Genomic DNA, 23,070 nt, shown 5'->3' with positions numbered 1-23,070 from the left:
AAACAGAACATCTAAATTACAAAAAAAAATAAAGAAAAAAAAGATTGTCTTAAAGCTTACAACTACCCTGTGCTTGGGATATTTTTTTATAAGGAAGAGGTAAAATGAAGAGCAAATAGAGACCATGCTATTTAGTTATGGAAATCAGTATATCCATACTGATCAGATGCTTGTTACTCTACAGTTATTGCTTGAGGAATGTCTGAAGAAATTACCTGTCCTGTGATTAGAAACTCAGCCTTCATCCTACACAGATGAGATTGAAATTTGACAGTGGTTTCAGGACATCATGCAGGAAGGAGCAGTAGTATTTAGCTTTTATTTTCTATGGCTGACTGCAGTGGAGCCACTGCAGAGAGGCAAATTTGAGTTGTGCAAGAGTGGTCAGTGGGACTTCCTAAAGCAGACTCCTCCTTCCCTAGTCTTCCTTGAGGCAAATCTCAACAGGCAGTAGTTTTCTGCTTGAAGACAGTTGTAGCTGGAAAACCATCTCATCTGGCCATTTGATTAAAAGGTGGAAGACTGTCCACTGACAGGGGCTACTCTTGTCTGAAACCACTTGCTGAAATCCTCTTCCGGCATCTGCACAATACTTTCACGTACAAACTGAAACAGAAAAAGGTTATTTCCTGAGCTTTTGATTTATGTATATGAGAGGTAATGTGGGACAATGTGACCATTGTAACAACAGTAACAAATGTAATGGCTCCTGCAGACAGTTAGCAAAGTGCTTTATATCACCAAAACATTTTAAATGCAACTTTCAAAACACCTGGATATGCTCTAAAATGAAGTGAAAGGAAGACTCTACAACTGTCATTGCAATTTAAATCCTGAATCCTTTCAGGTCAGGTATTTGTGTTTTAAACTTGCAGCTGTCTCCTACCTATCACTGCCATACATACATTAAAGCAACTCAAGTTAAATAAGAACTTCATCTGGAATCTCTGTCAGTACCAACAAGGTCATATTCCATGATGCCCTTCTTGCTCTTAAAATGCAACAGATTTCTTTATCTATTCCACTCAGAAGAAGCACCAAGGTCCTCCTCCCTCTGTGACTATTTTTGAAAGACATATAAACAAACAGGAGATTCAGCTATGCTCATGTTTTTCTCAGTTACTACTGCAGTAATATGAGGTTTGATCCCTGTCTTTCAAAAATGCAAAGGGAACAGAATAGAAACAGCAAAGAAATAGGTCTAAAACCAGCAACTAACAGAGACTTATATTGAACATTAAAGTAAGGCTGCTTCTGGTTAGTGACTATGCAAATTAGGGCACAAGACAAAAAGGTTATTTTTATAAGACTTCAAATAAATACAGGCAATCTGAACTTGACCTGTTGGGTGCTAAACTTTTGCCTTTGTAAGGCATGATAACACTCGAAGTCAGATGCACAGTAACCTGCTGCCTCTCAAGAGATTTCTATTGGTCTTGTAGATTAGGGAAAATAACTGTGATGAGAACAAAAAACACAAGGTGGCATTATTGCCATTTTCTACAAGTCAGTTACCTGGTTAGACTACATAGCACTATATGTTCTAAATATATTCTCTTCCCTTTCTTGTGTCCTTCCTCTTCTGCCAACTGTTTCTAGAAGTACAAGAGTTAAGCCCAACTTCAGATCCTGAGAAGCCTTTTTTTTTTTAACGTTGCTGAAGCAAAACAAAGGTATCTGCAGAGTTCTTGGATTGGTGACGAAGTATATTACTTGAATAGCTCATGGATGTGACTACCAGGAATGACAGGCCTTTTCAGACCACAACAAGTTAATGTTTCTGTTCAAGTGTCCTAACAATTTATGACAGATGTTGCTTTCACTGTGGCAGTAAATAAATCAACAATGCAATAATGATAAAATGATACTAATTCATAATCCAATGCTTGTCATAATGCCTTTCTTCCAAGGAGTTCAAAGTGCCTTGTAAAAAGTGAATAGTAGCATCTTCATTTAGTGTGATCCTAAATTTTTTCATCCGGTAACTTTCCACTGCATGAATTTCACTCATAGGTGCCTGCTCTCCCCAGCCTCATCACACAGAGAATCAAGAACAACTCATCTCACCTCCACAGCTGCAGCAATTTCTGGATAACACAGCTTCCCCACCTGTAGATCAGCCAGGGCCTTAAGAAAGGTGTCTGGATGAATTTTCAGGTCAGGAATCTTGCCATATTTTTCCAGTTTCTTTAAGATTTTCTGTACATAATGGCCACTCTTCACAGACTCTGGGAGTCTGGCAAGCAACACAGTAAACCTTTAGCAGAAAGAACAGCAGCAATAAAAAAGAAGCCATGGGAACAAATGCATATCTGATTAATAACTGGGTTTGTCTGGCATTTCTGCCACTTCACCACCTCCATAACGTCCACAGAAAAAATGGCTCTTTGGGGAATGCAACACTCAGTGTAATTCCAAATGAATAATGTGAAAGAGCTTTACTTTATTGGACTTGTGCACCAATTCCCCTTGCAGGGCATTGAAATAGATGCTTCTTCATTGTTCATTTAAATTTTGGATGACAAACTTGGGCATGAAAGGAAATAATAAAATCCTAACTAATGTTTCCATTTTACTACAGATCTGTCCTCTTCATCATTTCTCTATTTATCTTGTTTAGCCTCTACAGATTTTCCAGTGCAATCAGTGCCTGATCTGACACACTTTCTGATTCTCTTTACTATCCCTTTTCCCTGTGCTACCATCATTCTGCTATCTCTATGTGCTGACATAAATCTCACTGATGTAAGTGCACTGTAACATGCAGTCTTTACCATTTCACTCTGAATATAGAGATTCAGAAGCAGAATTACACATTACAATGAAAATAAAACTCTTGTGAAAAGACTGCCTTTTTTTTTTAATATTCTGTGTAAATTCTGCAGTGCTGCTTCGACAGTCCTGGAGACTGATGTTCCAAACCTTTCTAGACTGTGCATGACTGGGGTGTGCTGTGGCTTTCATTGCAAAGGGCTGAAGATTTTTCAGCACACCAGCAGAAAGTGCTGCCTCCCTCCAGTTTAGGATACATGTTACTGGTACAGCAGGAGAGGGGTGAGGAGTTTCCCCCTTTTCAGTGAAAAACGAAACACAAAGGTTCTTGTCTTCAACAGGGCCAGTTCTACACTCAGTAGTGCACTGCTGGTATGGCTGTATAGCCAATTTATTATCCCTGGGTACATTAAAAGGCCTGTATATGACACGATTATGGTAACCTGGGTATAATCCACCCATGCATTAAGATACTTTATCTGAGAAAGGAAGCTATGTTCAGTGTACTCTTTATTGCACTGTTTGTATTTTACATTATTTTCGGTTTTTCTCAGTTCATGAGAGATAAGACAACTAGGACTGACACCATATACCAGTAAAGTGTTCCTACTGTGATTCAGCTTTCTTGGCTAAGCAGTGTTTGCAAGAGCATGGGGAAAAAACAGCCCTGTTGTAAATGTAACAAGTGCTATGGGGAAAGTAATTTCTCTGTCATGACTTTGTGTCTCCACAAGGGGGTTGACCAGCCTTGGCAGAGATTTCACATCTCACGCCCTCATGGATAGATAGCACTTCGCAGAACAGGCCTGGCATAGAAGCATATACTCGTATAACTGTGCTGGCACAGTTCAAAGCAAGACAGCCTCCTCTCTATGGAAGCACAATTTTCATATAAAGGAACAGCAGACTTGTAGTACTGTTCTTGCATAGGGGGAAAAGTAAAAAGCCATACTGGTATAGTCTCCTTTACACTCATGGAGCGTTGTCCAAATTAAGGCTTCTTCTAGCAGAACTAGAAGTATAAAAGCAAAGCCACATCCACTCCCGTTTCGGGGCTTATTTACATGCCAGATCTAAAATTTAGGGAACAGCTGGAGCATATATGCTTGACAATTAAAACCAGAGTTCTGCTAGATAGGCCAAGATTAGGTTTATTCATTAATGCATGACTGATGTGTTCCTGATGTGTCTTGGGGCCAGCTGCATTTTGGACCTGAGATTAGAAATGGACTTTTGTTAACTCAGATTCTGAAGGACAGAAGGCTTACTAGCCAGGAGAGCAAAACAGAGCAGGCTAAAAAAAAACCAAACCCAAACGAAACACCATTCCATGCCATTTGCATACTCTGTAATCCCAGGTCCAAGGATTTCTCATGGACAGGGCAGCAGGGAACATGCTGTGAGCTTGCTGGGGTATTCTGGTAGGCTATTTCTAGCGTGTATCTGGAAGCTGCTGACTGGATACAGCTAATACCCTTCCAAACATAAAATGCTTGTAATCTGCAGAATTATTGTACTGGAAAGCATTTAGGTTATTACTCTACTTGCCCTTGTAAGTGTTGCAATATTATCTATCTGCAGTTCATGGATGGACAGCTAGAGCCAAAGAATCCTTTGCCATCGGTTTTCAAACTGTGAATGTTCAGTTCAGTAAGAAGTTGTCAATCTAACCCACGGACATTTATACAGTACCTCTTATCTTCAAGGTACAGTGTGTTTTACATACTTCTTAGTGAAAGAAGTCTCCTATAAAGTTGCACGCTGGGGAGAGTGTGCAAATTCAAGGACTGAGTGCTTTTTGCCCATTATCACTGGAAAAGAACTCTTCGTTATCCCCTTTCACACCATTTCCAATTAAACCATCTGCTGAGCAGGCTGAGACCTGGCTCCTGGAGATCATGTCTGTATTTTTGTTGCTACCAGTTTGAAAAGCCTGTGTTTCCAGCAACTGATTCAGTGGTTTCTAGTGATACTTTGCTTTGGGGAGGGAAAAAAAAAAAAAAAGAAAAGAAAGAAATCTTTTTTTTTTTTACTACTGATAGAACTCTGGGACCCTGACCATCTCATTTGAACTGAGGGGTTTGGGACCTTCTTACCAGTTTAGTCTACCTTCATCATGTTTTCTTTCAGCTGTCATTCCCAGCTGTCTTATTCTGTCCATGTCTCTTCTGAAATACTTCAATTGTTTCAAAGCCTAGCATTTCTGACAACATCGCTCTTCCTGTCTTCTAAAAAACACAACAAGCAACAACAAAAAGTAAAAGTTAAAGCTGTATTTTAACTGTGTAGAAGTATGGTAATGTTTAACTGGGAAGACACTAAGGAAGGCAGAAAACAATGAATGTGAAGACCACATTGTATGTTTAAGTCTGTGGACGCTAATGCGATTTTTGCTTTTGTGTTCTGTCTACATTGATATTTCTACAAACATATTAAGAAGCGTTTACATTTTATACTAACTCTAGGCTGTAGGTAAGAAACAAACTTCAGAATCAAAACATTTAAACTGAAATTCAACATCCACTCTTTATCAGATATCCACTGCTTAAAAAACCCCGACTGTATAGTGATTTAGGGTACAATATTATTTAAAATACAACATGTATTTTAAACGCTGATCAAACACAACACACTTGTGTGGCTGTATGGAGAATGGTAAAATAGCTGCAAGTAGAAAGTTTCCCTCTGATTTACCCTTCCATACTACAAGATGCTGGAATGGTTAGTTCCTTATGCAGTCACAACAGCTACTCAGGGAAGAAAACAAGGACCCAGCTCCAGATAAGAAAAATTCCGGGGACAAAATAATTTAAGTACAGAATGGAACTGAAGACTGGAAAGAAGGAGGAAGTGAGAGGAGCAAAAAACCCACCTGTGCCTGTAACACCCTTCAAAGCAATATTTAGAAGGATCTCAGGTCTGGTGCTTAATGAGACAAAAGAATATGTACAAACATCACAGATACATGTTTCTGGGTGAAAGGAAAAGGATGCCAGGCTTTGGCTGGTCAACAAGGTGGAAATGTCACTGATCTGGGAAAAAGTCTTGGGAGAGGACTGTGAGAAGAGTCAAAATAATGTTGAAGAACAAATACAGTGTTTTCAGTTCTGAGATCACAAGACAGCCATACCAATTGTATATGGACTAAATTTACTATTATGTCTTTGGGTGAAAAGGACTGTGATGCCCAAAGTAAATATATCCAATGTTTTTAGCAAAACTACTTCCAGAAAAGTAATTCAGAAATATCCCAAAATACTGCTGTAAATATTTAACCTGTAACATATTTTCTGTATACAGTCATAAAACTTTTTATCATCCCCTCTCCCATATTCTTATTTTAATGTCAGTCCATATAAGTGCATCTTTAAAAGGTCTGAAGACAAGTCCTAAATCCGGTCAGAAGCAAGGTGTGTAGTGTTTTAAAAGTATACTCTTCCTACCTCTCAGGGGTCACTAGGGTATCATGTAAACAACAAGCTGCTTCTTCACATACTGCTCTGAACTTCTGCCTCATATCAGCACACAAGCTAAACTTATTTTTAATGAAAGAGCTGATATGGCAACTGCAACTAAAACAACACAGAAAACTAGAATTAACATCTTGCAGTAACCATTTTGTGGTAAGCAGCTGTGTTGCTCAGAACATACAGCAACGTGAGCCCATGTAAATTTTGAGATCTCCTTATTCTCAGTAAAAATCCAAATTTAATAGCATTTACAGGTTTTGTTAATTAATCAGATTCATGAAAGAATTTTATGAATAAACCCCCCCTGTAAATTATAATCAATTTGGATTTTTACCATACTACATTCCAGTCACATCCTTCCAGGAAAGTGCCTTCGCATTGCACTGAAACGTACTAGATGTGCTGCAAGGTTTTGCTGTCCTGCTCTGGTGTCATGTAATAAAATGCTCTCTGACTTTTGCATACCAAATGCTTTCCAAACAGAGTGCTCAGTTTATACAGCATATAATGTGCTTCAAAACCAGAACTGGACCCTTACCCCTGCCTTCTGGGCCTCTGCTTCCTTGATATTGTACTTTCTTGGTCCTTAATGAATGGCATGTTTACTCTGTAGTTCTCAGCCACCGGCAACAAACTTTAAGACACAACAAGGTTTAAAATAGTGTACAGTATGCCTTCTCCAGAATGTGAAAAATTCTACAGGTGCTGATAAAGCATGCTTAATATTACAGACTTGCTGGAGTTATCCAGGTACAAAAAAAATTATTTCTCTTGACCTCAACTCAAGGGAAAAAATGCTTCAGCAAAGTCTAATTGTAGGAATAGTTTTTCATGTTGATCTTAAACTGTGGAAACCACCACAGAACTGAGTAATGGGGGAACACATCTAATGTAAGCTTAGTTGGAAACATTAGAGAGAGAATGCTGAAAAGTGAAGTGGTAGAAATGGAAACAATTCTACTGGAATAAAATAGAACACTGCTTTTTCTACAAAGCTGCTGAGCATAAGAGCTCTTCTCTTTGCAGCAGCAAGATTCACGGGGTATTTTACAGAAAATACATAACTGCTTGCACAGCAGTAAAATGGGCTATTCTGCCACCCATGCCAAAAAAATGAATGTCATCTGAATTCACTGAATGCTGGATTCAGTTGTTCAGGGGAGGGGAAAAAAAAAGAAATTAAAAAACCCCTTAGGTTTTGTCCTGATTAGTTGCTTCTCCTAGTTATTCGGTAACATACCATTGCAGTCCTATCTTCTTAACCATATCTTTTCGTTTATGGACATCTTTTGACACATCTTCATTTGTTACCTTGATGACTTTCTGTAGGGCTGATAAAAAAAAAAAATCTGTAAAAACATGCCAACTCAGTAGTGCATTCCTCTCTTCCTTGCAGAAAGGATGCCATATATGCTGGCTTGAATGAGACATCCTAAAGAAACTTGCTATTTAGTATTTCTAAAAATTAAAGTTTCTTCAAGAAAGAAGCAGATTTTTAAGGAGGTTTCAAGATAGGTACCCAAATATGAGTGCCCCAAACTCAATCATATCTGAAAACATAAGCTTTGTTCTTTCAACTGTGAAAAAGACCCTCAAACCATCAAGTAGAAGATACCAAATATTTTTTACATTAGATGCTTATCAGAATAGTGTATTAGAAAAATAGGTAGGTTTGAAGAAATTATGCAGAAAGTCTGTTTTCAGTTATTGTACTGTGCTGTTAGCATTCTACTGGCATAAATGTCAAGTCTTCTGAATTTCTAAGTCTACTGTATCACTTTGCCATTCTTCTTTTAAATGTCATAAGGAATTTAAAACATTTAACATCAACAGGTATCTAATTACCCCTCTGTGTCTCCTTATCAGCATCCACTAAAACTAAAGACATATCCTCAAGTAGCACTTCACTGGCTATAGTTTCCAGATTATCCACCTTCGAGCAAATCTCTCTCACTAATAACACTTCACTTCCTTTCTGCCTTCCACTATAACGTGAATGCTTATATTCTCTTCTCCTTTGAATACCTGGAAGCCAATTTAACTCACTGTTTTCCTTCAAACTGACATCTTTGTTTCCCTCCTCACTGCTTTTCATTACTGCTTTGATGCCAAACCTCTGGAGAGACACCAAGACGGCCATCTACTCTGTATTATTCCCTCCAATCACTCGTGCAGTAAAAACAACTGTCACACTTGTTATTAAAAATCCTAGTGTTAGCTTTCAAATTCTAAGTCATCCTCTGAGGTGCTCAATATATCCTACATGGTAATAAGAGACATTTTACTGAGCACTCACCTTGAAGTTGTAATTCACAAATTCAAAAGGTCCTTTTCCTACATTTTTGTGAAACACCACATATAGTATAAGAGAAAATCACCGCTAAATGTTGACTGTGTTAAATAGCAGCACAAACTATTTATACTTGTTAAAAGTACAGATCTGAATATTACACTGTGAATTTATAAATGTAAGACATGGATGGAAGAAGTTGCTAGGCACCAGCTAATGGGTTAACATTTTAAAGAACCATGCTTATAATTAAGATATTCTATTAGCTGTGGCCAGGTGAGTTTCAGTAGTGCCAAAGTCCCAGTCAGAAACTCCTAAATTCTAGCACTGACTAGTTCTAATGATGGCTCCACTGCCACCCTTACTAGTCTCAAAGTGTAAGCCTGTAAGATGTTGGCTAAGCCACTGGATCTTCTAGAACTCTAGAGCTGAGGAGCAGTTTGAATACAAAAGCTGACCCACACGGGGTCTAGAACCTGACATTGATACGGGCAGGGAGCCTCTCCTCAAACTGAGATAAGGCTGCATACAAATCTCATCTGTTCTTGGCATGCAGTGTCAGAACCCATGTTAGAAGAACCTAGTCCTTTCTATTTATGGTTACCATTTGGGCAGATTGAGTAGCTGGATATCTGAAACCCATCTACTCTGCAGATAATGGTGCTTCAGGGGAAGAGGGCTATACTAAGCAGCAGCTGCATTTGATTTTTTCTTCAAGATCAGCTGAGTTGTCTAAAACCAGTCCTGAAAGCAGTCCTTCTGGCAGATTGTGGGCAGGGATGACAGGAAGCAAACCAGGGCTAATACCACAAAATTACAGCTCCTCTCATTGGCTGATCAACAGAAACAGAGGGCACAATACCTCTCTGCTCTCCATTTTGTAGCATTAGAATCTGTTCCAGTTCTCCATCTGGAGAAACTGGGAAAACAAATACTCAAGCTTGCCCATATTCATAATATTTTTGAAACATTAACCTCCATAGCTGTAAGCTACTAAGAAATTAATTAGAAAAGAGAAAAAAAAAAAAAAGAATGTAGTAATTTCACCTGACCTCTATTTCTACGCCTTAGTTAATCATCTGTGAAATGAGGTACTAATATTTACCTGTTTGGCAGGGATCTAACAATGATAAATCAACTGAAAAGACAGTGTTCAATTCCAAGGAAAAGCCTCGAATTCAGGTATGCGTTTTATAATGAAGATCCCTTGCACAAATATTTATACCTCTTCCTTTAAAAGTATGTTTTTGACTGAGAATTCAAAGCTAAACTGCTGGCCCAAAAGCTTTGGGGATAAAATCCAGTTAGTGTTTAATCTCTCAGATACAGGTCTCACATTTTACTTCTCAGTGTGAAGAAAATGTATGCCATCTGAACTGATCTGCATACACACACACTTCATTATGCAGTAACCATGAAAAATTAGGCTTACATTTAGTACATTTACATCATATAGTCTATCTGCACAAAAAGAGACCCTTTTTAAAATGTGGTTAAGGAAGCAAGCTTAGAACACTCATCTGCTTTGTAAAACCTTTGACTGATTAGGTGGGGACTGGATGATAAATGAAACTACTTCAGCAGCGACCTGTCGTTATGCTGCAGCTGCAAGGACTTCAACTTCCATATTTACCTTTGTAAACATGACGTAACATTAGACTAGTACAGGTCTTCACTCAACCAACAGCACTAAAAAAGTCAAATCTGTATAAGCAGACATTCTACAGCAGCAGTCTCCAAACAACAGCATCTAAATTATAGTTGGGACAAAAGGCTTTATATTGAGTTATGAATTCTTTCCTTAAAATAAATCTTTCTGTAAGAGTCACACTCTGCTGTGTCTACTGATTAGCTGCCTACTACAGAATCTCTTTTCCACTTTTTAAATAAATATATGCATACGTGTGGGGTAGGGTTGTGTGTGCTCTCAAAATTATGTCTTACGAGTTACATGAAGCTTTGTGAATTTGGGATTTAAGGCTATAGGGCAGTTTTAATCCATTTCTGATTTGTTCATGAAGCATCCTATAATCAGAATCCTGGATTAAACATGATTCTAGCAGCTTCAGAATTCATTACACAATTCAACCTTTGCTACAGAGCTGCCCTGCAGAAACTACCTTCTCATATTTTTTAAAGCTAAGAAGATAATGCTTGAGAGGACCAGACTGGTAACTCAGGCCAGTCTCCTGAAATCACAGGCAATCACATGATAAATGCTGTTCCAAAGGGGACACTGAACATCCTTCCCATACATCACAAATACCACAAGATACCTCTTTATGTCCCATAGCAAACAGAGGTTCCCAGCTGCTACAGCTCTCAAGATTTTTTTCAAATCGCATGTCACACTCAAACCAATTGTTCACCTATGTAAAGAATTTGCTTGAAATTATAGCTTTGAATTCTCTGCTCCCCCGATTCATGTCATAGGAAGGCCATTCATCTATGCTTAGTGCCATGGACAGCAGCAGCTGTGCAGGTAACATACGATGTTATCGCAAGTTTCCTGATATATCCACCCAGCTTCTGGGAGTCTGAACCTAAAGGTCTTTCAGACCCAGAGAATGTATCCATTCCTTTACATTTAAGAGCAATTTTTTCTTCTGTTCATTTAAATAGTTTTTGGACTTGAATACACTTCCACAAATATATTGTAGCAATGAATTCCTAAGTTTGATCATTTGTTGCATGAAAATACTTCCCATTGCTTTAAATTTTCTGCCAGGAAATATAATTTGGTGCGCCATAAAGCTGGTACCAAGGGTACTTGTGAATAACTACTCTAATTGCTTTTTCCCATGCACTTTGTGGTGTTACAGAGATCTGTCATAACCCTGTATTCAGCTGTTTTTCAGCACTGAAGAGCCCTAGTCCATTTAATTGGTTCTCATATGGAAGCTATTCTGTATCTTTACCATACATCACACTTTTTTTTTTCCCCTCAATCAAACTCTACTGCTTCTGATACCAGCCTGTCTGCACTGGCAGGACTGAAACTGAAGAAGCATATAGAAAACATCTGTATTTTTTCCTAACATGTTTTCTGCTTTGTCTTCCACTTCATTCTTAGTATCCTTCTTGCCTTTTTGATAGCTACTGAACATTCACATAACTATCCCAGATGACTCCAAAAGCTCCTTCCGGAGTGGCAATTTAGAGTCTAACATAGCATGATGTCAGCTTAATAACGATAATATAATATCAATTAAAAGCTAATTAGCAGTACTACATGCCAACATGCTGTTCTGGTTCAGCTTTACTTAGAAGGAAGAGAAAAAAAAATTTAAGATTACCTAGCTTTGTACTGGAACACATTGCAGAGCTAACAGATAAAACTATTCTGTCAGGTCTATCAAGTGCAGATAATCACTGATGGATGAGTAGGAGGAATACAGAGTAAGAAACCCCTAAGTTAAATAGAACCCCCTAAATTAGACAGATACATATTCAGTGGATCAGTTGCTTATGACAGAGGAAAGTTTCACTGCCTTCACTGCCTGCTGGACCTTATAGATGTGGATGACAGTCTGATTATACAACTGGTGTAACTCAATTTAAAATCTTTACTTAATACTCACATGGAATTACATTGTCTTTAAACCAATTTGCTAATGGGGAAGGCACAGAAAGACTTGTAAAGTTCCATATGCCTGAAGAGAAATATACTAGTACATCTAGTATTGTCTTTGACACATGTTCTCCCTAATAACACCAAAAGCAAATCCATTTGATATTTATTGGCAGTCAAGAAAAGTAACTTACAGGTGAGAAGAGGTGGTTGTTCTTCAGGTCATGCTGACTCACTCATAAGATCAGATGAAGCTTCATTAATCTTGACGTCTTCAGAGCAAAGTACAGTGGAAGTTTTGCTGCCACAAGGGATTTGACCACAAGGAGATGACTGACTGTTAAGCTGAGATACACCAGAGCTGATGTCCTGCTAAGTGGATCATATCATGCTTTCCAGGTAAATTTCTGTACACAGAAGAAAAAATAAATAGAAAGGAGGTGTTTTCTATAGCAGTTTAACAACAAAGAATCACATTTCTGTAACTAATACCAATCTTAGATCCTTATGGTTCTTCTGTAACCTCGTAGATTTTTCTCCAGTGACTTCAAACAGGCTAGTGATTTCTTGGGTAGGACCTCCTTCATTTTGTTATCTTTCTTCAATATGCCTTTACTGTAACATTAATGCCAACAGATTAAGCTAACTTGTAAACACATAACTGCAACTGTAGAGAGGGTTGGTAATCGAGCAACCTTCTCATGTACAGGGAAAAATAGGTCAGAGTGGTTTGATAAATATTCGGGTCTCCTCCCAACACCCGAATGACCTAGCAAATTAATTTTCTGTGTCAGGAATGTAAACCTGAAGTCTGAAAGCAGACAGTTCTGCAGGCTTGATGTCATGGTTTAACCAACACTTGATAATCAGAACAACGTGTATTACAAAGCAAGCGTCTCTGAAGGAACCCAATACTACCACTAGAAGTTTCTTATCAAATATGTAAAGCAGTTTCCAAGTAATATTAGTGTAAGTGACAAGAAGGAAATTGTCATTAATTCAAGGAGGAAAACGATAAAAGTCTCAGCAATGTAAGTTTTAAAAGACACATCAAGACTGACATTTCTGCTCACATTCATTTGGACCCAATTCTAGAAAACTGCTAAGACTGCTTGGAAAAATCAGAAAGCCTCATATTTAGAAACAACTCTTATTTGTGTGACCTGCTAACTCTCCCTCTGTTTGCTAATAGCAGGAAGAATATTTACATGAAAACAGAATCTTTGTCTTCTAAATTTCACAACTTTTCCTGCTGTTTTGCAGGAAAAAGAAAGCTGTTTTGCCCCAACAGAAATTGCAATCTTCTACTGAATCATTTTAATTACTATGTCATGAGGGTACAAGTTGCAAGTCTCAACCAATAGCAAGAGCAAACAGCCTGCATGTAACAACAGCTCATATTTCTAGGAGTACCTCACCTAGGGTCCTAAAACCACTTCACAAAGCTTGTTTATTTTAGCCTTATAGGGGGCAAAGCAAGGAACTAAAAGCTGCTGAAGATCAAAATGTAAGATGTGCTACACAGTGAGAAACCCACTGGTTCTTTATTGAGTTCTCCTAGTTATACTCGTAAGCATCACTCATTCCCCTTCAATTTTCCTTCAGTCACTTCAGCAGTTCCAAAAAGCCTGTCTGTGGTTTCACAAGTAAACCAGCATTACAGATAGTTTTATAGTGTTTCATTTCCTCTCAGGTATTAACTTTTTCTTTTAAAAGGCTTTCATCTGAATTGCTTGTTTTCTCCTTTCCTTGGCTTTGCTTTCAATGTGGCAAGTGAATCCTGCTTTCTTTAAAGCTCTCAACACTTGGCATTTATTTCCAAATTTAGCTTTAAATTCTGTGTAAAAAGGCAACCAAACAAATCATGACTTGAACATAGCAGAGTAAGGCCTCCAGGATACCAGTCTGACATCTCCATTGGACTGGAAAAGGCCTATTTGTGAGAACAAGTACTGCTACATGACTCTAGGTCACAAAAAAGGGGCCAAAGGCAAACAAGAGGCTAGTTATGTTTTAGCTGAATATTTAATTCTTCCCACATCAGTACTTAATACTAGGACCAAGCCACAGTTTCAATTAGGTACATACTGCTCTTCCTGTTACCTGGTATCAAATCATTATTCTTCAAATATTACAGACACTGGTAGTCTTGCAGTCACAAGATCCAGAGTATAAAATGTGTATCATGGAGTTCATTAAAGCAACAAAACAAATGCTTGAAAAGTTGGATTAAGTCTCAAGGGAGAAATTAACAATGAAGTTACCTTTGTGTTTGTAATAAAGAGGTCCCACATGTATGTTGCTAACTTTTCCTCTTCTGTTTCTTTTGCTGTTTTTTTACAACTACCAGGGTCCCTAAGTGAAAACAATTTAGTTTTCCATTTCGAGATTCTTGCTTTTCTTTTAAGTTCTTTCAAGAAATGTAATAAATGGAGACTAAATGGTGGCTGACCGCTACTCTGATGTAGATCTTTGCTCATAAAAAATGGAAAGACAATGCAAGGTGTATAAGCCATGAGTGAGTTACAGTCACAAGTGAAGAACCACCTAAAGAAAGCACAGTCATTCGACAAACTATCATGCATATACTGGGTCAGATTATGCTCTCAACTTCCTCTGCGCAAGTACTGAAGAATTTTGTACAGTATATCAAGATTTCATAGACAGAAGTGACAGCAGGTTCATACAAGTTTGACCTTTCCATGCTATTAGCTGAGTGAAGATCTATACTGGTCCAAAAATTTAAATGTTACATCATGTTGACAAAGGTAAATGTGGAAGCTGCAGTATAACAGGTCACTGCTGAGGTAGCTTCATTTATCATTCAGTCCCCATCTAATCAAAGGTTTTACAAAGCAGATGAGTGTTCTAAGCTTGCTTCCTTAATCACATTTAAAAAAATATATCGTTTTTTACAGACAAGAGACTATATGATCTAAATGTAAGCCTAATTTTTCATGATTACTGTGTAACGAAGCGTGTGTGCATGCAGATCAGATGACATCAAAGGAGAGGAGCGGTGGTTAGAGACAGCAACAGAGAGCAGAAGCAAGTATGCAACAAGAGATTGCACTACTTCAGAACCTGGAAATTAATCCAGGGCTTTACGCATTTATACTCTGCTCTCAGCCTGTATTCTGTGAGACTTGCTGACAAACTGTTTCTTTTATCCCAGTCTATTGATTGGTCCTCATATGTAAAGAGGTGAAAAAACCATCCACAATATATACTGGACTGATTCCCTCCTCCAGTGTATCATGCTAACTCTATATAACGCTACTCTGCCACCTCTGTTATACATGGGCACAGTTTGTCTTGACTGAGAATATACAGAGATAACAGCTTTGAAGAGCTCTGCCCTGCAAATAAAGCATAAACTGCTCTTTTACCAAACATGAATAATTTAAATACATGTTATGTCAAAATGATTTTATTGACTAAAAATGTTGGGAACTTTAATATTTACTTTTAACAGTATAAAAGTTCAGAAGCAATGCATCTTTTACAAGTACCCATCACTGTCATACATAATTGAGCGAATAAATCCAGCTACTACATACCACTTAATAGCTGGCTTTGTTCCGTAATTACAATGTGTATGGAACTCTTGTTGAGTTCACTGGGATAATCCTCCAAGGGAAGGCTATGGGAATATACACACATGTATTACTACATGTATTTAAGTTGCATAATTATTAACCAAAAAGAGAAAAAGAAAATACAGCTAAATTTGGCTGGGATAGCTCAGTGTTTTCTCCTAGTTCTGCAACCTGCAATAACAGAGGACCATGCTGCACCACTGATTTGACTATATAACTCCCTGCTGACTTCATGGGGGCAAAATTTGTTTGTTGCATGGCACAGAAGTAACAACGTATCACTCAAACAGTTATTACTTGAAAGAAGAGAAACAACAACATATAAAGGACAGAAGGTCCCAAACTCCTCATTCCATCTACTATGACGCATTGCACACGTACCTTTGATTCTAACAGCTTAATATTGAATGCATCAAACCGTTGGATTCAAAAGTGAAAGCTTCCAAAAGCCAGTGTATGGCACACAGTTGTTGGAAAATACATTTACTGCAAAGAGGAGAAACAAATATGTTATACTACACTGTCATAGAAACAGTCAAACTGGCATCATGCTGGCTGAAATACACACATCTAAGCACTTCTGTAGCAGATGATCTTTTTCATTGTCCCAGTGAATTCTAGATACTTCTCAAGGTTTTTGTAATGTTAATACGTAACTCTGAATCCTGAAAGCATATTTTTGGATGTGAAGTTTTCAATGGCCCTATCTTGATAATGCGCTCAGTGCTATAACACCTATGAGGACTCTAGCATTTATCCCTTTAAGGTATGGACTCTTATGGGTTTGGAATTCTACAGTAACTTCTAAGCTCTGTATTTAAGAAAAAGCAGCATGTAAGTATTAGTGACTAATATAAAATATAGAATAAAATATAGAAGCATACACCGTACCAGTACTGTATTCTCCCTCTCTCTTTCATAGGCCTATGAAAAAAAAGGCCTACTTTTTTTAACTGGGATTAAAATTTAATTTTGACAGCCTTTCCTTAAAATGAGCCTAATAATCTTGAGACCTATATCACTTAAGAAAACTTTATGCTACTTAGAAGTTGCTGAGTGAAGATCAGCAAAGCGAATGATGTGTGTTTGTGTACACGTGCACATAAAAGGTTATCAGTATCTCATTAGGATTCAATCATTTAATGTTAGAATTTAACAGTTGTTATTAGTAAAGACAGACTATTTCACCATAAACTCCTGAAATTCTCAGGACACATTCCCAGCTGAACAGCAGCTCTAGGTGTATCTATTATGGGTCTGCATTGCTGTGAATTTCACTCATGTCCTCCTACCAAGGAGGGCAGGACATATATTTGCCTTCAAATATACCTTTTTGCTCCAGGGAGGACTGAAATCAAGACACTGGAATAAACAGGAGTGAAAGACCACAAGGTCGTCTTTTTCTTCTTCCCCGACTTCCTCAGGTGGTTGCCTTCTGTTAGAGAGCAACTGTGGGAAAGGACAAAGACTGAAGTTAAAATAGGAGTATATGAAATGAAGACAGAACCGTAAAACTGTTTATTATGTTCATATCACCACACTCCCTCCTCTCCTTACCTTTAAAAAAATACTGTGGTGTATTTCTAAACTGTTAATTACTGCACTTATTAGCATTTATTAATATTACAAATCTGATATTTATGTTTACCAGCATATATAATTATATTTCTAATGTTGATGGTACTTTATGAATTATAAATATGGTATCATTTGCATTTACATATTTATACTAATACTTATTATTAGCAATTAAGCATTTATGTGTAATCAATTTTTGGGGCAGACAAAATAATGTGACTGATTTGTTTGAGAAAAGATGCCAAGATTGTGCCTACTTTCCATTACACTTTTTTTCTGTTGGTATCATGCTGATGGAGTCAGTAGGATTATATACAAGGCCAAAGTTTCAAGATTTGCCTCAAATTCTGTTCAGTTTTTCCTGGGTTAACATATTGTGTGCGCAGAAGACAATAAAGTCAAAAAGATTCACCCCAATGACAGGGAGTCCTTGAGGGCTGGCCAAACCAATGTAACAGAAAACTGAGTTCTCTATAGGCTGTAGGCACTGTTCCTTCACTGACACAAGCCTGTTTGGCCATTTATACCTGTGCAAAGTACTTATAAAATGCTACCGAGCAAGAAAACAGAACGTTTACAGCTGGTTTTCCCAAGTATAAAAAGAACGACCTGCACCTTGTGTTAGACAATGGAGATTCAAGCTTAATAAGCACAGTGAGATTTTGTAGCCTTCGTATACGGCTAGTATACAGAAGATAGAGGTCTACACAGAAAATATAACATGAACTATTATATGCTGGATCATAAATTCGTAAAAAACTGAAGTGATACTGGCCATAACAATATAGCAGAGAATTTAACTGATGTAGGTGAGTCAAAGCTTTATGCAGATTTCTTTAGCAAAGACTTCCTAGATTAATGAAATAATGATTCTGGATTAACATTTCCTTTCTAGATCTGAAGTAGTTTGGGGGGTGTCAGCTTACTATGGCCTACTACATACTAGCAACTAGTTGGAACAAGGGTTGATGAGTGCATGCCTCAAGCGTTCTATTGATACAAATTTCCTAAAGCGAAGCAGCAACTGTAAATAGTACATACAAGACTGGCACGGGCATCTCAGCACTTTATTTAAACAGAAATCAACATCTATTTTCTTCAGCTAATTAACAAATTAATAAACTTACATTTTTTTTGTCTATCAAATAAGATATCTAACAAACATTATAAGCTGGCAGGTGTTCCTGCCGTCCAAAAAGTTCTTACACAAAATCTCAAGAAGTGGTTTTCTTCATTCAGATAATCTTAGATAAATTGTAACTATAATTTTGTACTTAATAAAGATAACAGAGCACATGAATTCCACATACTTTTACTGTTCAAAACAACATGCCTGTCTTGTGCTTTCTCTAATAACATTTCCAGTTTTCTCCCCTCTGTAGTCCTAATGAACAACAGAATGCCAGAATAGACAGTGAGACCATTGTATAGACAGTGAAGTGTCTGACAGAGTCCATATTCCTACTAATGAGGGATAATTAAATTTCTGCTTTGTCTGTTATGATAAGAAACTGTTAACAAGTTTAGAGTGTCAATACATTTAAAAGAGTTGATAACAAAATTAAATGCTACAAGTTATTTAACAGCAGTAAGAAAGTCCCACTAGAGGCTTAATATTTGCTGTTGTCTTACAGGATAAGAGAGGGAAGCGGAGTGGAAAAGGCCTACATCCATCACTGAAATCTGTCCATATAAAAGCATGCCAACACTTTCAGCCACTCTGAAAGACTGAAGCCAGACATCATTTGTTAAAAAGAGACATCATGCCCCAGCAGTTTAACATTGCTTCAGAGCTTTTCTTAATCCATGAAGTTCCTAATTTTTAAAAGTCAGCACTATGAAAGCTAGGAGTGAAGTAAGTCTCCACAAAAGATAATGGTTTCTATTTTGTATTTAGGCTTCCCCCCACCTCCTTTTAAACTGCTTACCACTGCAGGCAAGCATATGTATAACCGCACAACTGGAACTAACACGTGCTAGCAGGGCTCCTGCAGGTGTGCAAGCCACATGGGACAGACTGAATGAGTAAAGGCACACCTGCCAAAGCCATGCGTTTCTTGTTTCATGTGTGTTTCATTCTGTACTCCTGTCCCCCTCAACGCATCCTGGAGCTGAGAAAGTTATCCATAAGACTCCTTAATTTTGACATCTGATCCTAAGTCTAATGAAGTCCCTCTGGCAGATGTTAGAGTTCTTTTCTCTAAGAATGAAGTTAAACTCTCAATTAATACTAGTTTTAAGCAACACACAGAAAATATTAAAGGATATCATGTTCACACTAGGAACTTTTGCTACTGTAGATTTTTAGGATAGTTCTAAGATTTAGTAATAAATTTTTACAATTGGCAATACCCCTGGTGCAGAGGTAGGATTAAAGTGGCTTTGTCAGTATTCACCCACAAGCCTGGTATACTCTGCTCCAATAGAAGTTTTTTTTACTGCTAGGAGAAGCAGTGTCTAAATGAAGATAATTTTGCTTATGCAGGTATCCTCCTTCATAAAGGAAAAAGGAACATTAAATCTTTATAGGTCAGCCTTGCTGAAGAAAGAAGCCTTTCCTTACAGAAGAAAATTACTTCAGTAATCAGAATGGTCACAAAAAAGGCAATAGTATTTTTCATATGTGTAATAAATTACTTGTCTGCAATAAACATGGATTAGCTGAGTTATGGGTAGATAGAAGTTACATATCAAAAAGAATAATAAGCATATAGTTTAAAAAAGTTTTCAGGGAGGTTCTTATGCATTCAATTTATTATTTTTTTAAATGAATAATCTTGTTTACCTAAAATGTTCACATAGCCTTCATTAACGTAGGATCAAAGTGCTTCATAGTGCTATTTAAATAATACAGCTATAGGTGACTTCTTTAAGGTGAATGAGAGGAAGCTGGTACCTGGGAGTGAAAAAAAGCCACAGCAAACTGATGAGAAAAGACTGCTGGAGATGGATGAGCTTTCGATGCAATAAGGTTCCAAAGATGTGTAACTTCTAGAAGAGCTACTCTGTCCTGCTGAACAAGTACTTAATCATCACCTAGCAAGGGCTGACAAATGGAAGACAGCATTACAACAGGCATTAGAGGTGCACTGGCAAGACCAGCGTGAGCCAAAGGATTGAAGACTATCTAATGATCAAATGGAGAGAAACCCACTCCGCAAGCTAAGCCACTTATCCTGCTGAATGCAATTCTTTTTTATTCTTAATGCTGTGGTCCCATCGCGGGAACAAAAGCATGGTATAAACTCATCAGGCCTCCTTCTTTTCTCCTGAGAGACTCATTTCTGAGTTGGCTACAAAACCTCTCCCAGGTTCATAACCTGCCTTCTAAACGTCTTCCTTTTTAAACAGGATCTTTTTTCCATGCTTGTTAAGTTTACAGCTGCTCATTTACCCAGATCTTAAGCATTTTCTCTTTCTAGTTCACACAAGTAGTAATATTCTGCTTCAAGAACAAGTAACATCAGAAACTGGAAACGGTCACTTTTTAAAACCACTGCTCTCAGACCACCCAAAGCCCACTGAGTTGACTTACATGTTTATCTCTTCATCTGACTCCTCCACATCAGAGGAGCATCTGGGTGGCTGGAACTCAGTTCTCCATCTTGTGACCTGAGCCTGCTGGGCTGCTTTCAGTGCATTCTTCCTCTCTGGTGATTCTTGGTGAAGTATATGAAAGTATTCTCCACCTTGCTTCACAGAATTTATATGATGCCTGCCAAAAATCACAAGTTGGTCACTGCACTAAAGACATGCTATCAAATTAATTACTCTGTTGCCCACCAACTTTGACAGTTCTATATTCAAGAGTTCAATGTTAGCATTTCCTTCTACAATATAACAAAGGACAAGAATTCCCCAGTAAGAACTTGAAGATCTTTCCCTTATCTCTTTCAGCACCGCACAGGTTAACTATTGGATGTCTTGAACTTAGCATCACTTTGTCCAGTACTTGATTTAAAAACTCCCTGGCTAATTCTAATTTATAGCAACCAATTGACCACTGGGTCCCTCACGGTCTTAACTCAGTTGTCACAGCCTGACAGGCACTGCCCTGAAGCTACCTGTTAGCTGCTAATTTGCACTTGCTGTCAAAAGGCTGCATTGTTAGTAATAAGGAAGGCACCAGTGAAGCCTGTGAGCTGAAGGCAACAGGCCGGGTATTGCTGTAACACAGAAGAAAATAAAGAAGACTACATAATGCACTCCATGTAGGATGACAACAGGTTAAAAAAAAAAAAAAAAAAAAACCAACAAAAAAAACCCAACCAAGAAAGGTGAGCTAGGGCAGTGAAAGGGATATGGCACACAATTACTCTGATTACTCTGCAGCCTTTGGTTACAATGTTAGCCAGAAACTAGCAGCTGATTCAAGTCACACCAGCATACTACGCAGGCACAGGACACATCCCCTTAAGTTAATGTGTGGCTGACACTTGAAGCAAGTGTCATCAAGCTGTATCGATTCTTTCAAACCCAATCTAGGCTTAAAAGCTGGGCCTCATTTGTTTTACTGACAAGCAATAACTCCCTTTTCTTACCAGACATGTATTAAAGCACCTGAAGGTCATGTAGGGTGCAAATTTCAGGCATCAAATCCACTAGTTCAAGGAGAGCAGTTTACTCCCTCCTTACTTCCCTTGGTGAAAACACTTGTACAATTTAATTGAGTTTGGATTGGGGTTTTGGTCTTGCTGACATTATTTTTTAAGTCCAGCAACTCTAAAGACAAGCCTGAAAACATTTCCAGTTCAGGTAGATAACCTGTCTGCTAGATATTTCTAAATTAACCTTGGGGATAGAAAAAAAAGAAAATAAGGTGTCCCTAATAAGAAAAGCTGTATGCTTTGGCAAAACATAAGGATTTCACAGTCACATCAGACCAGCTTAATGTTTTTCATAAGGACCTAGTATTTTACATAACAGACTGCTGTCTGAATAGTAGGAAATGTTTAATGGCCTCAAATTCTTGCGTTATGTCTTTTCCCAGTAGTTGTCTCTCTCCTTTCTGTCAACTATCAAGATATTTGTATGTAAGAGTATTTTTTTCCCCTTCGTAGTGCTTTTTCTACATTTCTGCACACACTAAGTATTCCTTCTTAAAAATCAAAATCCCTGTTGCAGCTGTGTATTATAATGCCACGAACAGCAAACAATAAGGTTATTACATGAATCAAATGCAAGTGGTAGGAAAAGATAATTATAAGCCAGAAAGGTCTTTTACACTAACAGCCATAACCAGTATTATTGGAAAAAGACGCATAAAGGGCAAGTACAATCAGTCCTTTTTAAAGGTTTAACTAATATAGAAGGCTTTAATAGTGTATACCAAAATCAATGATCACTCTCATACACCGATAGGAATAGGAAACGTTATGCACGCTTGTGAATGAATGTTTTTAGTCTATGACTCCCCTGAAGTCCCAAGTATTACAAAAAGAAATAAAAGAATTAACAAAAATGCAGCATATAAAGCTATAATAACTAACTGATTTTTAAAAAAAATCCTCTCATAATCCCATAGAATTATTTCTAGGATATTTATGAATGACCCTAAAGGTCAGGAAAACAGTAAAATAAATCCAAATTTAAAATACAGAGGTGACCAATGTACTTTTCTATACTGTAGACTTACAGTAGATTTCTGGAATAGGACATCAAATATTTCTCCATTTAAATTCTGGCATCACAATATTCTGTTTATATGATAACTTAATAAATTTAGCTGAGCTACCTACTCGACAAGTAGGTGAAAATTGTTCATTAAAATGTAAATTAATCAAAGTGAAA

The 23,070-nt window shown here is 37.7% G+C and overlaps 1 protein-coding gene across 1 annotated transcript; it reads right to left on the bottom strand.

Moving 5' to 3' along the window:
* Positions 1-218: 218 nt before the first annotated feature.
* Positions 219-21,385, bottom strand: CCDC60 (coiled-coil domain containing 60). The gene is given in 12 exon segments (XM_056324859.1): positions 219-606; positions 2,068-2,257; positions 4,869-5,000; positions 6,216-6,338; positions 7,483-7,655; positions 8,539-8,576; positions 12,340-12,475; positions 14,368-14,458; positions 16,084-16,188; positions 17,032-17,151; positions 20,816-20,995; positions 21,345-21,385. Coding segments are annotated over 12 exon segments (1,428 nt in total). The 3' UTR covers positions 219-507.
* Positions 21,386-23,070: the final 1,685 nt, after the last annotated feature.

This window comes from Falco biarmicus, chromosome 1 (genome assembly GCF_023638135.1).
Source record: "Falco biarmicus isolate bFalBia1 chromosome 1, bFalBia1.pri, whole genome shotgun sequence".
In the NCBI taxonomy this organism is placed as follows: Eukaryota; Metazoa; Chordata; class Aves; order Falconiformes; family Falconidae; genus Falco; species Falco biarmicus.
The sequence above is the reverse complement of the archived record's forward strand: the minus strand, read 5'-3'. Positions and strand labels throughout refer to the sequence as shown.